Raw genomic sequence first — 20297 nt, 5'->3', positions numbered from 1 at the left:
CTCGCCCACTCATTTATTATCCATAAAATGGTTTAACAATAGGTCACTGGATTTGTCATAAACAAATATACTTTTCATCGCTTAAATATATTTTTATTCCTTTGAGTAAAGATTACATTCCTTGTGGAAATATTGCAAAAATTGTATATAACAGTGACAATATGAAGTAAATGGGTAACAGATTTTACATTTGAAAGAGAAACTATAACATTCTTATGTTTAAATACTGAAGCAATTGTTACCATGGAACAACATTATACACATTGCATCATGTTTTTGATGTGTTTTGCAAAGTGCTATCTGATGTCCTTTCAAAGCATTTCATCTGAATTATTTCTCTCCGTTAATCATTAATTAGGTGTAGCTGAAACTGTCCTACTTACAAAATTGTTCAGGTAATAGGTTTAGTGCTTCCTTGTGAGACCATGAACGTCCAGGGCCCTGTTTCACAAAGCTCTAGTTTGCTTAAGATCTCGTAACTTTTCTCGTAGCCTTCGTACCTCCTATGTTATAGTATAGGAGGTACGAAGGCTACGTGAAAAGTTATGAGATCTTAGGCAAACGAGAGCTTTGTAAAACGGGGCCCAGATACAGAAGTCACTTGAAGCATTACAAGCATGGGGTAAAATAACACATCCTGTGAGACATACAGGAGGCAATACCAAGACCTATACCTAATTAAAACTAGCAACAAGTGATTCATAAACTGCTTCTGACATACATTATGAGCAGAATAAAATAACAGGTACAATTTGATTTGACGCAAGATGAAAGGATCACTTTTGTGATACATGGCATTACAATATACAAGTATATAGTCCCCCAGATCCATTCCTAACGCCCAGTGTGCTAAGAAACAACACATTGATCCCTGTAGACGTCATTTTGTAAATGTGCCTCATGTGTAGACAATGAACAATGGCACTTTGAAAATCAGTTCTCATGTTAACAAGATACTTTTAACTGACTATTCAAACTGGGTTGTAGCTAGAGATTTACTATTCTTTCTTCAGTAATATATAAAACGTGTGTTCTTGTGGCATTGTACAACTTCACTCTGGTGCATAATGGACAGAGACCTACTATTCTTCAGTCACTAGTACATAAAGCTTGTGTTTCAATGGTATTCTTCACGCCGAGGATCCGGGTTCGATTCCCCACATGGGCACAATGTGTTAAGCCCATTTCTGGTGTCCCCCGCCGTGATATTGCTGGAATATTGCTAAAAGCGGCGTAAAACTAAACTCAGTCAGTCAATGGTATTCTACAAACTCACTGTGGTCACTACTATTCTTCAGTCTCTAGTATATAAAGCATGTGTTTTACAATTCGGTGCTTTTGGACCCTTCAGCATCTTTACCAGGCAGTATCAGATGTCCAGTGACATGTCCATCCTCTGAAGTCTCTAGAGTTATGACTGCTTCACTCTGGTCAGTGATCTCACCTGCTGCTGTCTGGACTGAGAACAGGTCCCGAGGAAGTCCACTCACTGGGATTGTGAGTCTTCTTGTCACACTGTTTTTGAACAGTTGTCGTTTAGGTCCTGTAGATGGTGGAGTTAATGTCGTCACCTCCCAAAATGCTGTTGCCGGACTTGGTGAACTAGCTGTTGAATCCTCAGAACAAATTTGGTTGTCATCTTTTGCTGGAACTGAAAATGTATCCTCAGGTGATATTTTCATGTTATGTTCAGGAACTTGACATGTTTGTTCTGCAGCCGGGACTGAAGATGTTATTGTTGTAACTCCTGAAGTTGCTGTATTGATAATATAGCTTGTAGAAAGTGTGTGGCTGTTATAGTCGACGACTTCTATGTTCTCTTCACATGGTGCATCTATATCCTTCAAGGTAGATGATAGCTTGAAATGGGACAGATCTACAAGTCTATCATCATCCAAGGACACATTGGACTCTGTATGTTCACTGGCTGACGATGTATCAACAGGAATGCTTTGAAGATGAATATTCGGCTTCAGGACATACTTAGAATAAGTGGTCGCATCCGTGGCATTAGAAACACTAGTACAGTCAAAGGTTTGACGCACAGGTCTAAGAAGTGGATGAATAGCCATCTCACCACATCCTGAATTATCTATTTTGGGGACAGTCGGTTTCTCATTGTCGTACAGTGCATACTGAGGACGAAGTGGAGGTGGTCTTTGGAATTGTGCCGTATTCATCACAGGTCGAGGTGCTATTGGGATTCTGGGAGTTTTGTTTATGTACAGAACAGGATGCCTTTGTGTATTTCCAGGAAATACATTATGTCTCATAGGTTTTGACACATTAGATGTTAGGCCATGTGCCATTGCAAAGCCATGGGGATGTGTTTGGACTGGGCAAGGCTGTATAGGAAATGTCCCAGCAGTGCAACTTACTGGTTGTGGTTTCTGATCTGGATTCAAGCTAATGTTTCTACTCAGCTGGTGTGTTGTATCAAGCATCAATCCCGGAATTGGTACATCAGATGTGTTGAGTCTGTAATTAGGCACCGGTGGTAAAGCCTCACACACTTGACGAATCCGTCTTCCAGTTCCAGTGTCGGGTTTCACAGTATCAAGAGATGGTTCCAATTTGATCATATCCAGAGGACCAGTGTTCCGATTGTGTCCCAGTAGTGGATATGGCACAGCTGCATTAGCTGAGTTGGGTCTGTTTATGTTGACAGGTGCTATTTGTTGGATTGAGGGTTTGCTGTTGGCTGCATGTCCATAAGGACCTGGGGCAAACTTCACCATGTTCCTGCCAGGTGGTTGTCTGAACAGTGGCAGCTTGGTCACGGGGAGTTGCTGGGAAAAGAACATTATGATGTAGGCCTACAGTTAGGTGATGTCAAAGATGTGCTGCATGAACACATAGTGTGACAGTGGAATCACGGAAATACATCTGCCTGGCCAAGATTACATCTGTATTCATCTAATGTGAACATTGCACACAAAGTGTGTACCACCTAGTATTTTACACCACCTAATTGATTTGCGTAAGTTACATGGTGTCCGTAGTGTTTATTCATTGATCAATTGAGTTTGTGGTTACAGATAGAAACCATATGAATGAGGGAACATATATCTAACTAGTCAAACGTACTTTTGATACCTGTTTCAAGTAAAAGTGAAAAATAGGTTCATTATTCGATGCCTTACTGTTACATTTAAAATAGTTGTTGAATTTTGAAATGGACACGAAAGCGTCATGGCATATGATCATTCATACAAGAAACCAAAATGCATAAATATTAGCATAAAGCGATAGAAACTTACATCATTTGTTTGAACTGCTATTTCTCTTGAAATAAGATAAGACATTGGATTTGTTTGATGTCCAAAATTTAACCAACCATACTGTAACATGCCTGGGAATGCATGTCCAGTTTTCAGCTAAAGTTTTAGAAGACATTATGATCACAAAAACATAATAATAAATTATTATGAATAATGTTATTCTATCTAAAATATCATCAATGTATCATACAAAACAAGCGAAGCATACAAAATTTGATAACATCTTATTTTACACGTGATTTGAATTCAAGACCCATAACTATACTTCCAGCTGTCACCCAGAATTGAACATTTCAAACAGGTAAAACATAGATGTTTGTTAATTATTTCCCCCTCTTAATTTGAGTCATGCCTGTATACCTACCACGCTGACCAGGGTCTGTCCAGTGCATGCTGGTAAAGTAGAAGGCGATGCAGCTTGGTCAGGAACACTGATAAGAACAGGAACAGAAGATGACAAGGTGTTCTTGTATAAAGCCCCAAATCATCACAGCACATATTTACAAAGTCATTGCTGCATACTGATTTTACGTTTCTGCTAGCGAACCATCTCTCTATGAAATTTCTTAATCAAAGCGATTTCACTTGAAACTACTGTCCCACATTATCAAGGTATCACCGTATATAAATAGCACCAAAAAATGCAGCTTTTTTTGTGTGCATAATTACAATATACATGTATTTCACAGGAAGGGGGACTACTCCTTGAGCTTATATTAATCATATTAATATTACACTGCCCTTCGTTAATGTAAAGGGGCATTGGGGTAGTCTAGTGGTTAAAGCGTTGGCTCGGGTTCGAATCCCCACATGGGTACAATGAGTGAAGCCAATATCTGGTGTCCCCCGCCGTGATATTGTTGGAATATTGCTAAAAGCGGCGTAAAACCAAACTCAGTCAGTCAGTCGTTAATGTAAAAATATTACCCATACCTTTCCCAGGGTACACTTTTACCAGATGTTCTATCCTGCAGATTCGTGACGTCTTGAAACGCTGAAACTCCGTCTGTAATTATTAAACACAACACAAGGTAGAATAACGTTACTGTATTAAAACATTTATACACTACTATTATGTTAAAATTAGGTCAGATGTAAAGCCATAAAGATGTTACGGAAATACGTCATGATAAATTCCGTTTAGTTTCATATATATACTTATCAACTTTGAAACGCACAACGATTATATTGACGCTGAATGGATTAATTATGTATGTATGATATACACTTTACAGTAATATTTAGAACTTTAATTCTGTGTATAGGTGCGGTGGTGCAGCCCAGTGGTTAAAGCGTCCACTCGTCACTGAAGACCCGGGTTTGATTCCTCACATTGTGCATGGGTACATTGTGTGAAGCCCATTTATGGTGTCTTGCTAAAGGCGGCGTAAAACCATATTCACTCACTAATTCTGTGTACATGTATAACTTTACATGCACTTCGCTTCATAGGCAATCTTCTGTTAATTTTAACGAAGTATTTTTAGTTTCTATGATTTATAAAGGTGAATACAGACTTACCTTCTTTGATAACCTGCCGATGGATTGTGTACCCATAGCCATCTTCTCTGACTTCCCTCTGTAAGTATTAACTTTATTTAAATGCACAGCTTGAATAAATCTGGGCAATACATTAGTGATTGACAACATGAGAATCAGTGAATCAACCAAATCACCGGATACGGTTAGTGTCCTTCTTGTAGCATTTAACTTTAATTTTCTGAGGACACCGTTACTTACTTATGTTACGAAAGTACATGTACTGTGTAGTACGTATATAATATGCAGTGAAGTACGTGCATGGGTACAAAGGTCATCTCGACAGTAACGTACGATATAGCCTCAGAGTCTGGCCCATTACCGAGGATTACTGGAACCAGTTACTCTATCACTAAATACCTGAGAGACTACAGAATAGATCTACCTAGTGAGAATTCACTAAACATCTTGTGAATAACTACATGTTTTTTAACCATTTTGGGGACATTGATTATGCAATCACACTAACCTTTATCTTGGGGTCCGAAACACAAACGGGAACAGACTGAGTCGATTCTCCCGACGGATTCTTCCTCTCCCTTCTCTTTTGTGTTTTGGTGTTTCGGTGTATACGTTGGAGAAGTTCCGGGTGGCCTTTGAGGAACAAAGCGTGCTTATACTCTACCAGTGAAGTATTCAACTTCTGACCGTGTTCATTGATTATAGAAGGTCTTACGATCTTTTTAAATCCGTAAAGATTCAGTTGCCTGATAAAGCTGCTAAATGTAGCGGTTTTGAAAGGTTTGTTTTCTCCAAATAGATACTCCTCCTCGAATCTTTCCTTGAGAATTCGGATAGAATTGCCACCAAACCCCCAACAAACAGCTCCCGTTTTACACGAATTTACAATACGCCAAAACTTTACAGGGAATTTCTTAATGATCGAAGAGTTTGTTACTTTCTCTGGAGATTTAGATAACGCGATGTGTGCAGGAGCCAAAAACATCGTGATCGTCCACTAGAACGACAGGAACCACATCCAAGGAAGAACACACTGAAAGCCTGTTTGCGTTCTAACTGACGTACTGACGTCATCCTAGCGAACAAATGACATCAGAACGGGGTGTGACGTCATTATCAATTGTTAAACGTTGCAAAGGTGGCAACAATGTTGCCGCCAGTATTTTCACCCATTTACTTACATTGTTTTGACTAAATTCTGGTTCCTTTTAAAAATAGATTGACAATCAACAGTCTTTTAAAGAGCATGAAGAGGATTATGGTCGTAGGTCCCGCTTGATTTTAACCCTTCGGGTTCTGTACTGAAAGTGAGTGTAGGATGGTGGGTCAGCCTAATGGTGAAAGCGTTGGCTCGTCACGCCGGAGACCTGTTTTCGATTCCCAATATAGTTCAATGTGTGGAGCTTATTTCGGGTGTTCCACGTCCTGATTTTGCTGGGGTGTTTCTAAAAACGGCGTAAAACCTCACCCACTCAAAGTGAATGTCACCTTTGCACACTTTGCTGGTTCTTGCTTCTCATCCAGTGGGATTCATATTACCAATCGCCGGTTTCCCCGATGAGGACTTGATTTTTTCAGGCTGCTCTGACATGATTTACTCAGATTTTGACTCTGCGGCAAAACGGTGATACCAAGAGACCGAGCCCAGTGTTAGGAGCGTAACACGTCGGACGCTCGACCGCAGACAGACACATGAAGATCCGGGTTAGAATTGGTCTTGTCGTAAGAGGCGACTGACGGGATCGGGTGGTCAGGCTTGCCGATTCGGTTGGCATATGTCATCATATCCCACTTGCGTAGATCGATGCACATACTTTTGATCACTGGATTGTCTGGTCCAGACTCGATTATTTACAGACCGCCGCCATTTAGCTGGAATATTTCTGAGTGCGGCGTTAACTTAACAACAAACCAATCAACCAACCAACTGTGTAGACAGAATGGGTTTTGGGTTTTTGTTTATTGTGTAATGCTGCACTCAGCAATAATCAGTCTATAAATAATCTAATCTGGACAAGACAATCGAGTGATTGATATCATGGCCATCAGTCTACGCAGTTTAGATACGATCACATGCATCAATCAACTCAGAGGGCTTGGCCAACCGATCCTGTAATAATTTCGCCATTACAAAGCTGGTTTCCGTAAATGAAACAAATGCACAGCGAAAAAACGCATCTTCGGAAACTGTATTGCACGTTTACTTAGAAAATGTCAACTTGCATTAAAATGTAATGGAGAAAAAGTGGTTGGCAATGTGCACGAGCACTTCTCAGGAATCTTACTAATTTTTTTATTCATTTTTAGCAAACTGAAAGAATATCGTTATGTTACTCACTGCTGTAAATCGAAACATTGCCATTGAGCGTCTGGAGGCTGGGGAACCTCAATTAATCTGCCGTTGCACGTCACTTCAATGTTCACCAGAGCAGTCGTTTATGGGACCGATATCAAGAAACCAATTCTACACAAGATCGGTCTCGAAGTGGTAGACCTCGGATTATCACTGCAGCGCAGGACTGTCGGCGCTAACCATTCGTAAACGTTTACGAGAAACTAGACTTCGAGTCAGAAGACCCTATTTTGACTCTGCACTGTGATGACTACATGAACGCCGACGGGTCCAGTGGTGTAATAACGTTCGATTCTGGAATCTACAAAACTGGCGACGTGTATTGGTCAGTGACGATATCGCGCTTTCTACTTCAGTGCCGTGACGGAAGAGTACGTGTCTGTCAACGTCGAACATTTTTGCCCAGATTTGTTTTGCCCAGTGTGACTGATATGGTGGTGAGAGTGTCATGATGTGGGGATCCATATCCTACACGTAGAAATCTAACTTGGTGCGCCTTCAGGGCAATTTAACTGCTATTCGGTACAGAGACAGAATCTCAAGGATTGACATACTTCCGTTCATTGACTGCCAGAGCTAGTTGTTTCAGCAAGATAATGTCAGGCCTCACTCAGCAGACGTTAGATCAACTGTCGCAGGCATTGCAAGAGGAATGGGCCAGAATTCCACAAGGTGGAATTCAAAGACTTATTTAGTCAATGCCGAGGCAGTGCAGAGCAGTTTGTGGGACTCATGGTGGCCACAAGAGATACCGAAGACAACGCCAATCTGGGACTTATTGAACTTTTTATAAGCTATGAATGTTAACAGATATTTGATCTTTTTATATATGCTGTGAAATTTGCAATTAACTCATCCAGACTTAAATTTGTCATCTTATTTTAAAGTCACATTCGTGAAAGTACATATATGTGTTACTTTTTTGGGATAGTGTATCAGGCAATTTATGCAGCGATGTGCTTAGTGTTTGGCTTTTCTATGTTAAATTTTGGTAACACGTGACTTAGGCAACATCAGGTATGGTTAAACCATGACATATATCTTTCTTGAAATTCATCAAAGACAACCGCCCCTCACTCGACCCTAACGTGCCTACATGTGTTTAATTTAAAAAAAAATGTGTTTAATTTTCAACCAAGGCTTAGAATAACAAATATTTTGCATACCTAAGACTGTAGATACACGTATTAAAATAATACAAATTAATACATCATCAAATAGATGTATGGGATATCACTACAAGGGAGGTAACCGCTGTTGAGGGATAAGCAAGTTACAAACAAACAACGTAAAGGGGGTCATCAGTTGTGCACGAACTATTGTGAATCTTTAGTCATGCGTTTGACACACATGGTATGCAAATAATGAAAGTGTGTTTTCTTTTTTTTCGTTCTCTAGTCAAAACAAATTATGATTGCCTAGGCTTTTTTGTCATTTCACGTGATCATGTCTATACCCTCACATTTGAGGGCTTACGTAATGCACTGGCATGGCAAATCCAATCCCAAGTCACAATAAGCACGTTAACGAAACGATGCGATATTCAATTACGTTGTCGATTGTTTATATAATGTTTTCACAACATTTGAATAATTTATATATACGAATGAACGCGTTCACATTGTACTGGCATTGGTGGCCAATATTCGGAACTCCAGTTCAATCCCGCGGTGTGATATTTGATCTCAACCAGACACCGTAAACAGTAATATTCAGCTATATACATTTTCAAGCTATGTCGTTATTAGATAAACTCATATCGTATTGTTTGTCTGCCAGAAAACGTTTTATGTGTGCATATATATAGACACAGTGAAACAGGGGGTCGTTCATATGGACGCTGCCGTGTCTGGATTATTGAAATCGATCGGACAAGTTTCGGGATAATAGAATCATGTTTACGATGTAATGTACTTTGTATACGTGTAGGCTTTGCTTACAGTAACCCCTTGTTGATACTTGTATGTCACTCTACCCTTATATAAGGCCACTGAAAAAATATGCTTGCTGCTGACTTGTTCATAGGTGGATCCAGAGCAGGGGTGCGCACCCCACTTTTGTCCTGAAAGTTTATTAAATGACCATTGAACTCTCTGGTGAAACGGGTGAAAATGAATGGTGCTGAGCATCGCACGCACGCACGCACACACACTTTTTCAAAAAGCTGTATCCGCCCCTGGGAGTGGTGTGGTTTGTTATTGTTTTAAGTTAATCTGGGTTGTTAGGAAGATTTTATTTTTAGTTAATCTGGCTAGGGAGGTAGGCTTGTGTGTTTTAGTTAAAGGTCACATGCAACCAAAAAATCAAACATAATTAAAATACAATGATCACTTATTCATGACATATAATATACATTGCTGATTATGAAAAACATATAAACAAAATTATAAGCGTACAATCGCAAATCAAAAGTGCAATATTTTGTACTTGGGTTTAGTTCCCAAGAAACGAAGCAGCCAGGATACCGAACCCAGTCAGAGCGAGTGGGTGTGCACTCAGTGTAACGACTGGTTCATTTGCAGATGCCCTCACGGCTCATTGTGTGTGTATATATAGAGATGTTGGGTTTTGTAAATACATGCTCATTTTTTGTGTATCAACAGACATCATAACATGTAATGTGTACAAGTATCACACCTGCCTGTCTGTGTAATTACATAATGTGACAGAGACCGAACTCGGGCCATAAATCAATGTGTTTTGTTTATGGTGTATAGCCTGATAGGTGTTAAGTTCAAATTGCATGTGGTCAGTGATCGAAGTTGTGTATTGAATATTGTCATTAGCAGACAGGCAGGCAGACACATAGGTGTCAATAAAACAGACATTGAGTTTTGTCTGTGACAATGACATATCTATATCACAGTTAGAAATTTCTGTCAACGCTAAATAATGACATTGCTTTTAAGTATCGACCTGAGAAAGTGACTCGGTAAGAAGAACGTGTGGTGAAATAGACAAATGAAATTATCTAAACAGTCAAATCGGTAATCTACTGTCATAACATATAAAAAAGCTTGCGCCTGTGAAATATCAACAAAACATTAGAAAAATAGCTCACACCAAAGCCTTCACCGAGTAGTCACCGGACAACCCGGTTCCAAGCTGCGCGAACCTATTTCACTGTGCATGTGCTATGAGGGTACCGCTATGGCGCAGCCCAGCGCAGCGCAGCCCAGCTGTTGCAACCACTTTTGCCCCAAGCACTGGGGGGAAATTAGTGAATTGTTTGAACTCAGCTTTATAAGTTGAATTTGTATTTTTGATGATTTGTTTCGGTAAGTCCATACCGAAAGGTATCAGAAACTGCAGAGATGTGTTTTACGTTGCATGTTACCTTTAATATGGTTAGGGAGGGAGGTTGGTTGGTAATTGGTTAGTGTATCTGGGTAGGGAGTGAGGTTTTCAGTTTATATCCTCTGTACCTTACAAGCCTGTAAAGTATCTGTTGTTTCTTTTCCTCCATGTTAGCACTCTTGGCAACACCTTCTATTTTGATGGGTACAACGTGTGAGAGGTAGCCTTCTTGTTAAAGTGTTAGCTTATCACACCAGTGGTTTGGTGTTGATTCCCCACATGGTTACGATGTGTGAAGCACAATTCCGATGTCCCCTATCGTGATTTGTTGGAATGTTGCTAAAAATAGCAGTGTAAAACCATCTTCTTTCACTCATGCAGAGAAGTATTGTAACAAGGTACAATATCTGATTTATATGTGATTTAATCTAAATCTAACAGGAGAATATCAATATACTGTATGATTTTGTTTGAAGCATGATGTGTAATGATATTGTCATGCTCCCCTTCACGACAACCCATTTTGTTCAATGCATAATGTGTCATGATATTGTCATGCTTCCCATCATGACAACCCATTTTGTTCGAAGCATAATGTGTAATGATATTGTCATGCTTCCCATCATGACAACCCATTTTGTTCGAAGCATAATGGGTAATGATATTGTCATGCTCCCCTTCACGACAACCCATTTTGTTCGAAGCATAATGGGTAAAGATATTGGCATGCTCCCCTTCATGACAACCCATTTTGTTCAAAGCATGATGTGTAATGATATTGTCATGCTCCCCTTCACGATAACCCATTTTGTTCAATGCATAATGTGTAATGATATTGTCATGCTTCCCATCATGACAACCCATTTTCTTCGAAGCATATTTGTGTAAGGATATTGTCATGCTCGCCATCATGACAACCCATTTTGTTCAATGCATAATGTGTAATGATATTGTCATGCTTCCCATCATGACAACCCATTTTGTTCGAAGCATAATGTGTAATGATATTGTCATGCTCCCCTTCATGACAACCCAGGGTGGTGGGGTAGCATAAAAGTTAAAGTGTTCGCTCGTTATGCCGAAGACCTGAGTTATATTCCCCACATGGGTACAATACTAGTATGTGATGCCCATTTGTGGTGTCCCCCGCCTTGATATTGCTGGAGGATTGCTAAATGCGGAGTAAAACCAAAAATCACGCATTCACTCATGACTACCCATTTTGTTTGGGGCATATTACACAAAGATATTGTCATGCTCCCCCTTCATGACAGCCCAGTTTTGTTAAGTATATGGTGTAAAGATATTGTCATGCTCCGCCTTCATTACAACCAATTTTGTTCGAAGCATAATGTATAAAGATATTGTCATTTTCCGCCTTCATTACAACCAATTTTGTTCGAAGCATAATGTATAAAGATATTGTCATTTTCCGCCTTTATTACAACCAATTTTGTTCGAAGCATAATGTATAAAGATACAGTGTATTCTCATGGGTCCACCTCATGACAATTAGGGGGCGGTTGGGTAGCCTAGTGGTTAAAGTGTTTAATCATCATGACGAAGACCTGGGTTCGGCGTCAGCGTTTCCATTGTTTCCAGAATATACCTCTAAAACTACTTAAAGAATCTTCACCAAATATGGTATACTGCCTCTCCATATCATGTAGATGTGCCTTTGGGGGTTTGAGTTGTTTGTTTTTTTGTTTTTGTTTCCATCGCAACAATTTGGACTGTCTTTTGGAAGGGTAAAGTTTGTTTCCGGAGCAAAATTCTGAAACTATTTGACCCATCTTCACCAAATTTGGTATACTGCCTCTCCATATCATGTAGATGTGCCTTTTGGGGGTTTGAACTTTTCTTTTAATTTTATTGTTTTCTGTTTCAATGGTTGGTCTTTTTGAAGGGTAGGGTTTGTGTTCGGAGCTTAACTCTAAACCCACTTCACCAATCTTCACCAAATTTTGTATGCTTAATACCAATACCAATTATTAGTAAGCTTAGAAGCATCAACCATATACATGTACAACAGTAAAACATGTATTATATAATATGTATTTTCATACTTAGACATTTTGAAATTGAAGGAATCAAATGAATTGTTTGAGGTCCCAACATTGAGTTGGGTGAAGGGGGAGGCATCTGTTTTTACGGGTAAAAACATTTTCTAGTTATAAATGATAACGAAACTCAGAGTTTTACTGATAATTATATTTCTAGTTAACCAATGTTTAATGTATGTTTATTGTGTATATCTTGTTCAATGAATAATTCTACACATCAAAGTCTGATGATATTTAGTGCAGTCTCCATTAACATCAAAACATGTTTAATGTCATCATAGATGTTCTGTTAACTGATGTATTTTTCATATTCCCATCTTGGTATTTTTAAAGAGAAAAGGTTTTAACGATAGTGTGAAAAAATGTAATTAAATTATTTATATCAGAACTTTAGATTCCTGTGCTCCTTCACACCAAGAGTATAGCTCAAAACAATGTTGTGTTTAAAAAGTGAAGAATCTGATTTAATCTCATGAAAAATAGATTTTCCAAGTACTCTGATACAATAGCTCTGCCTGAATATCTGAGGATACTTCCATAAAAGGCCACATAAGTTGAACACTGAGCTTTCTGTGACCTCCCAGTGTACGTGAAGGATGTGTGGGTTCTTAAATGAATTAGATGTCAGCTGTCTAATGCAATTTGGCTTTGTTTCCTTATCACTCAGATTTAGAAAATGTGATCTCAACAACAAAAAACACCACATGACACAAATGTACCCTATTGGGTGTAGATGTCAAAGAGCTCAGGACAGACAGAATGTATGTAAAAAATACACAATTTGATTAATATTTTTTCACCTTAGAACTTCGTGATTATATTAATTTTTGAGATACAGAAGTCGGGTATGCTCGTCTGAATGCTCTGCTATTATACCAGGAAATTAGAAGTCTTGATGCAGATTGGTTGATTTTAGAGTTCAGTTTATGTGACACCCTTTGAAAGTGTTTTATGATCTTCATGCAGAGAGGCAGCCATGTGGTTAAAGTGTTTGCTTATCACACCAGTGGTTTGGTGTTGATTCCCCACATGGTTACAATGTGTGAAGCACAATTCCGATGTCCCCTACCATGATCTTGTTGGAATATTGCTAAAACCAGCAGTATAAAACCATCTTCTCTCTCTCATGCAGAGGAGCATTGTAGCAGAGTACAATATCTGATTTATAAGTGATTTATGTGATTTAATCTAAATCTAACAGAATATAAATATCCTGTATAAATTAATGTAGGTAAGTCCTAACTTGACCATTCAAATCAGTGTCAAAATGGTTCGTACATAAGCTGACCTGGGGTCCTAATCGTGTCCAACTCAGACCACAAGACAACTGGCAGTTACCGATAATTCTTCGGCCTGCATTATTCACAGCAATCACAATCATATTGTGCCTACTCACGCCTCGAAATGAAGTGTAGAAAATGGATACGTGTATATATTTTGTTTTTGTTAAATGTCATATTTATTGTAGCTGGACGATCACATGTCAACAAACTGGCATGTTTATTTCACCTCATTCCTGTCGAAAGAACTTCCTCTTACCATGTTCGTGAGGGTTCGCTTTTCGCTCCAACTGCGATAGAACCAATTGAACGTTATTCTCAACAATCACGAACTGATTACCACCTTGTCATCCATGGACTGCTAGTTTACAGTAACATGGTACAGAATTCTCTGTATTCTGATTTCAGTCGCCCCTAAAGTACCGCCTAATCCTGATAATCGGAGTTTCTACAAAAATGTTTACAAATGTATAACAAAACATCTTATTCACTCAAAATATCACTGAATTAGATTTTATTGCTTTTGAAATAATTTTAATATCTTAAAATGTTTAAACGTTATTAATAGTTAAAGAATTCCACCATACAATACTTGGAAGAATCTGAAGTGAAAGTTATTTTTGTGCAAACACAATATTCCTGTGAGATTGCGAATAGCACATAGTTCATAGAATGTTGGCATAATCATGTCCATTGAAATACATATTGGTGATATTGAAAAAGATCACTTTCAAAATCCCTCATTTTTTCTAAGTGCTGCATAAGAGAGATTGCCAAGTAATTGCAAACTTGTTCTATTTCTCGAAAACTTGTTTACTACTTTCAAAGTGTGAGAGACATAAAAATGAAAGTATGTGAAAGAACCTTTAATTCTTTTATTCTCTTGAATGGACCCTTGTGAAACTTAAATTCAACCGTGATGTGTCCTTTTCTCAGCCCACGAGTACTTTTAATGGTAATTTGCTGATACTACAAAATAGCCATTATTGGGGAATTGATCTTTTTTGTTTAAATTTGAAAAAGTGGATCTCAGTGGGTTCATCACAGTGTCTGAAATTCATGTAATCTTGCTGTCTTTTTATCGTATTGGCACCACTGAGTTCCGTCTTTGGTTTCTTACAAGTAAACATTACATCAGCTGACGTAAAGTAAACCTCTTTAGTTTCGAAAACTTCTGTGAAGAAAAACCTTTTTACCAACATTGATGAGCTTATTGATCCTTTAGAAATTGTAAGACAGTTCAATTTGTTCAACATTCGGTGGGAAAAATTTAAAGTATCTATACCAACGACAGCAGATGTGCAATTGATTTGTCTGTGAATTACGATTTTCATCAATGTGAACTGGCTATCGATGAGAAAAGACGGCAATGGGCAAAAATTAATCACGTCGCATGCAAGGGTGTAACGTATGCCAAATGGCACAGTACTCCCCGTGTGAACATCACGCAGGCAGCATTGCGACAGGGGAGCAAGATGTCGTGAAAGACATAAATTTCTCAGATACATCAATATCTCCCCGAGATAAACTTGTGCGTTTCACCACAAGTTCCAAGGCACCCATAGCTCCGACAGAAATCTATAGCATTCTAGATTGATGTGAGAATGAGGCTCCTGTCCCGAGTAGGGCAAAATAGCGCTAATCTATGAAAGTTTTTGTTCCTCCAAGAGGGGTCAACAAAATACATCTGGGTTCTCCCAGCCAATCAATAGCCTCTTAGCAGACCCCCAAGTACCTCTTATTCAATTCGTGAAATATCATCGTCCAATGGAGTATCGGTTTATATCAAGAAAAGAGTAGCTTTCATGCAGCGATTCACACGCTATTGTTGGGCAATTAATTGCATTCCATCTTTGTGCCACCTGATTGAGATTGGCAAGTTGACTTCATTGTTGTCGTGTTGTCTGGTGTGTGGGTGACAATAATTCACAGGTAAATTACACGTAACGTACGTTGTCCCGACAATCAATTAAACACACATAGAGACTCATAAATCGGAAATTAACATGAGTGACGTGTGTTATGAGCGAAATAATCCCTGGCAGCTCTCCTACGAGATAAGTCAATATGTTAGTATTGTAAATGTTGAATAATTGACATAAATAACACGCTTCATTCTTTAGATATTATGATATTGATTGTGTTTTATTGTAGTTTATACTTCAGTTGTTATGAAATTGATTTTTTTACAGTATTAACAAATTTTTCAATTAATGTAAAAATACTTTCCCCCTTGAGACTACTTACGATTAATATTAAACGTATTAGACACATTCGTGGGTATGTACCATCTGTCAGAATTTGCAGTTTTCATTAAGAAAATGTGAAAGTCACTCACACAAATGATTTATAATATTTGTACAATATTTATTCTATCCATTACTGTGATGAAATAATAACTCAAAAGATGAAAAATATCATTTTCCCTGTTCCATGACAATGGTTAAAGCAGTCATCTAGCATATGCTGTTTATTTTACAAAAGATGTTATGAGAATTGGTTTTATTGAAAAAAAATAGATTCAGTTTGAAAATGTCCTCAGCCACTAGCCAAGGATGTCATGATGAATATATACTACACCAATTTTGATAAGGATATTTTTATCACCACGTAATAGACACAAATTACTCATTGATGTGAACACACTGATACTTGGAAAATGGGACATGTTGTGTTTGTCTATATAGTTGTGTAGTATACGTCTGTTCTTCATTTCAATCAAACCAAAATGTAATCATAACAAATTATGTTTACAATTTCTTTTGGTTGATGTTGGTGGTATTATCTAAAGTTATTTAACTACCAAGTCTCAAGTCATACCCACTTTGCTTTGGTGGCAGACGTCAACCATCAGATTTGGACTGACTTTTTTGTATTTAGCAAACAGGATTACTTATTTGTTTTATTGACAATTGTAACAGCAACAGTTTTTTTTAATTTGACTTATCTTTCATTAAACTCTATATTGCAAAAGTTTCTGGGTTTTTTTCCATTAGTTATTTCTTTCCACCGTTTGGACAAGGTTCATGTTTACGATATGTTCCTGACAAATGATTACTAACATTTTTCTGGTGGACTTGAATATTTGTCGATCCACGAAATCAGTCAAAGTAATAATTATGTTTTTGTTAGAAGGACATCTGCTGTCCAGAATATGGACATATGGGACTGTGGTCAGCACAATGGCCATGAAGTGATCTGATCCTCCTGTGTGTGGCTGTCAATGATGGTATGTTTCAGCTCTTCCTGGCCAAGGTGCTTATTGTGTTGATTGTTGTACTCCTGTAAGTACAGTGATTGGTGTGAGTGCGCTAGTCTTTTACAGAGACTCAGACCATATGTTTCAGAGATAAAACGTTCACCTCTCTTTCACTGTCATCCCCTTCTCATCTCTAGCATCCTGCGTCCATCTCCTGTGTCTATCATAATCTTCAGCTGGAGAAAGACTGGAGATTTATTAATACTTTAAAGAACATTTTAAAGAATTTTATTTATTTAACTTTATATAAAACTATATTTTTTGGATTATTTGCTTGGGTACATGTACACCAGAGGGGCAGATCCAAAGGCTTTTTTGGGAGATTGAGAATATGGACCCTAGTGACATTGCAAACAGTAGTTTTATATTACTGAAATACACATGCACATACATTCCTTATCCAGCAGCTCATTTCACGATCAAACAAAATGGCATGGTCTCTGGCTCGCAGTTTGAAGTACTGTTGAATGTATTTCATCTTTGACCATTCCATGTTTTGGAAAAAAATGCCAAATTATGCAGTATCATAAAAGAAACATGCCAACCTATTAAGTTGTCTATATTCCAATAATATGCTTTCCAATAAAGGATCATGTTAGCGTCAGCCAATCATAACCAACCTTTATTATCTACTAGAGCCAATCAACCAGTCTGATTCAAATGCCAGGTAATGCGATGATCAAATCTATTTGGAAGATGTGCAATAAAGCTCCTCACAGTGATGGATCGTTTACTGGCCACTATATAGACTAATGCTTAGTCTCTGAATATATATAAGTTTGATAGTTACAAACAAGCCCATTTAAATTGAAAAGGAGCCCTTGGGAGACCAGAGATTCAGAACCTGAGGAAATCTAGACTTACTTTATTTAGGGCTTTAGCACTGCAGAGAGGCTTGGCAGTAGGGAAAATAATGTGGTTCAGGGACTGTGAGACAGACTAGCCACTATGGTGTGTGAGGAGGTATGCAATGTGAAGGAGCTTGCTAGGAATTCTCGTTGTTCGTTTCCAATGCAAACAAACTGACAAGTGGAGGAAACTGATAAATGTTTTAAGTGCATATTATGTTTATGATATGTAGTTCTTCCATTTTGAAAACATTGCCCCAAATATGAATATATGTGATTATTCTTGCAACCTAACTGGAAATGATGCAGAATGAGGGAAAGTTGAATGGAGCATTTATCCATGCGGGGAAAGTACCTTTTCATTACTGATACTGTCCAAATTGTACTCAGCTTCACTTCTAAACAAGAAGCATTTATGATAATGGTTAAATAAAGAAAAGGATTGAAACATCAAGTCAAAATGTTTTGGAACTTTGTTTTCAAATTTAATTTCTAATAATTCCAAACCAAATATTTTTTAAATTGAAGCTGAAATTTTTTTGATGAACCGCCTTCATATTCTACAGACCATATAGATCCAGTTCAGAGGTTTTATCATTTACATGCACATATGGGCAGAGATTAATCTAATTTAAAAACTAATAAAATTAATAGATTTGATGGTATTGAATATTTCTGTGATCTGAAGGTCAGGGATGACCATCTGTGCTGTGGCCACACTGGGCTCGGGAACAAAACCCGGCTTCATTTGTCTTACAGCTGCTTCCTCCTCACTTAAAGAATTATCAAGATGAATTTTAATTAAACAATTCATCAATTTCATGCTGTATGCAAATGATGTGAGTCAGAAAGAAGTTTACCGATTTCAAAAGGAAAATTCTGTCAAAGTTCTCATCCTGCCTCAGCAATGGGAATAATTGTCTGTCCCTTGTGTGGGTGAAGCTGCGGAGTTAACGAAATCGTCTTGATTATCGCTCCAACTTCTCTATGTTCTTCTTTGAACATAATTAAAATTTACATGAGGTCAAAATTTGAATTAGCTTTATGCAATTGTATGAAGGTTGAGTTTGGTGTATCTCCGTCTCAACTGGTACCATTGCCGTAGGCTTTGTGTGAACAGGGTTTTCAGATGGCTTGATTTCCCAAGACATATTTGAATTACGAGTATTAGTGAATCTGATGATGTAATTTAGCCTGAATTAGGCCATGAGAGTTTTTGCAGGGTCTTTGTGATTGAATTCCCTTTGTAGAGAGTCTGCGTGGAGCTTTGTAATGACTCTGTGTGGAGCTATTGAAGTATAGTTGTATTTGTTTAACAGTCTTTCTGTTCATCGACTTCAGTTTAAAGGTGGAGTGAAATTGTTGGGATTTTGTTGATTGACAGGCAGTCATGCATGAAATAACAACCATTGCAAAGTCTATTTTGCTTGTCAATTTCAAATTGAAAGGAATAGCGTCATTCGATCAAGTTCTGTTTTTTTAAAAGCAAATGTTAGCAGCATGTCAATTGTAAAGATCAGTACCAATGTTAAGTAGCTCTACTTAATAAAAATTTGTGCTTATTTTTATTCAGTTTGTGATAAATTAAAAATAAATTAATGCTTTCTTTTGTACAATTGTCCAGTGAACTATTATTTATGGCTTGTAATGAGAATTTCTCAAATGGTAAACCATATGCTGCTTTACATATGTTACACAGGCTAGATAATAGTATGATTTAGAAGTATTAATAACTACAAATCACAATTTACACTTTCTTCAGGTGTAATGCCATGTTCAACAAAAGGACCTTAATACTGTGAAAACTCTGGGTCAGCAGTAAAGCAGATCTACTTCTATCATTCTCTGAGTTTGCCCAGTTTCTTTCATGGATACATGTTGTGATACATCTACCAATTGTTACTATAGAGTGAGTGAGTGAGTTTAGTTTTATGCCACACTCAGCAATATTCCAGATATATTGTGGCAGTCTGTGAATAATCGAATTTGGACCAGACAATCCAATGATCAACAGCCTGGGCATCAATCTACGCAATTGGGATATGATGTATTACTGTAGAAATATGAGGGGAGTTAACATGACAGCCAAGATATTTTGTCCCTTTTTAAGTACTTTGTCAAGTACTTTTCCTTTTCTTATATAGATAAGATTAGGCAACTAACAGGATCGGGTGGCCAGGATCGCTAACTTAGTTGACACATGTCATCATATCCCAATTGCATGGATTGATGTTCATGCTGTTGATCACTAGATTGTCTGGTCCCGACTCGATTATTTACAGACTGCCACCAAATAGCTGGAATATATCAGTCAGCAAGTCCATGTTACTGTTGAGAGTTACACAATGTTACAGGTAGCTGTGTCATGCTTTGTCCAATGTGTTTGTTATCATGTTTTCAAGGTGGTTTTGATAAT

The 20297-nt window shown here is 37.9% G+C and overlaps 1 protein-coding gene across 1 annotated transcript; it reads right to left on the bottom strand.

Moving 5' to 3' along the window:
- Positions 1-777: 777 nt before the first annotated feature.
- Positions 778-5825, bottom strand: LOC124262920 (transcription factor SFL1-like). The gene is made up of 6 exons (XM_046697525.1): positions 5290-5825; positions 4803-4860; positions 4215-4287; positions 3646-3712; positions 1318-2789; positions 778-1112 (listed from the first exon to the last, which is right to left on the bottom strand). Exons 1-5 carry the CDS (start codon positions 5764-5766, stop codon positions 1323-1325), a joined length of 2142 nt encoding a protein of 713 aa, XP_046553481.1. The 5' UTR covers positions 5767-5825; the 3' UTR covers positions 778-1112; positions 1318-1322.
- Positions 5826-20297: the final 14472 nt, after the last annotated feature.

This window comes from Haliotis rubra, unplaced genomic scaffold, assembly GCF_003918875.1.
Source record: "Haliotis rubra isolate DU_JTF1 unplaced genomic scaffold, ASM391887v1 Scf12, whole genome shotgun sequence".
In the NCBI taxonomy this organism is placed as follows: Eukaryota; Metazoa; Mollusca; class Gastropoda; order Lepetellida; family Haliotidae; genus Haliotis; species Haliotis rubra.
Note: the sequence above shows the minus strand (reverse complement) of the source record. Positions and strands in the feature narration are given on the sequence as shown.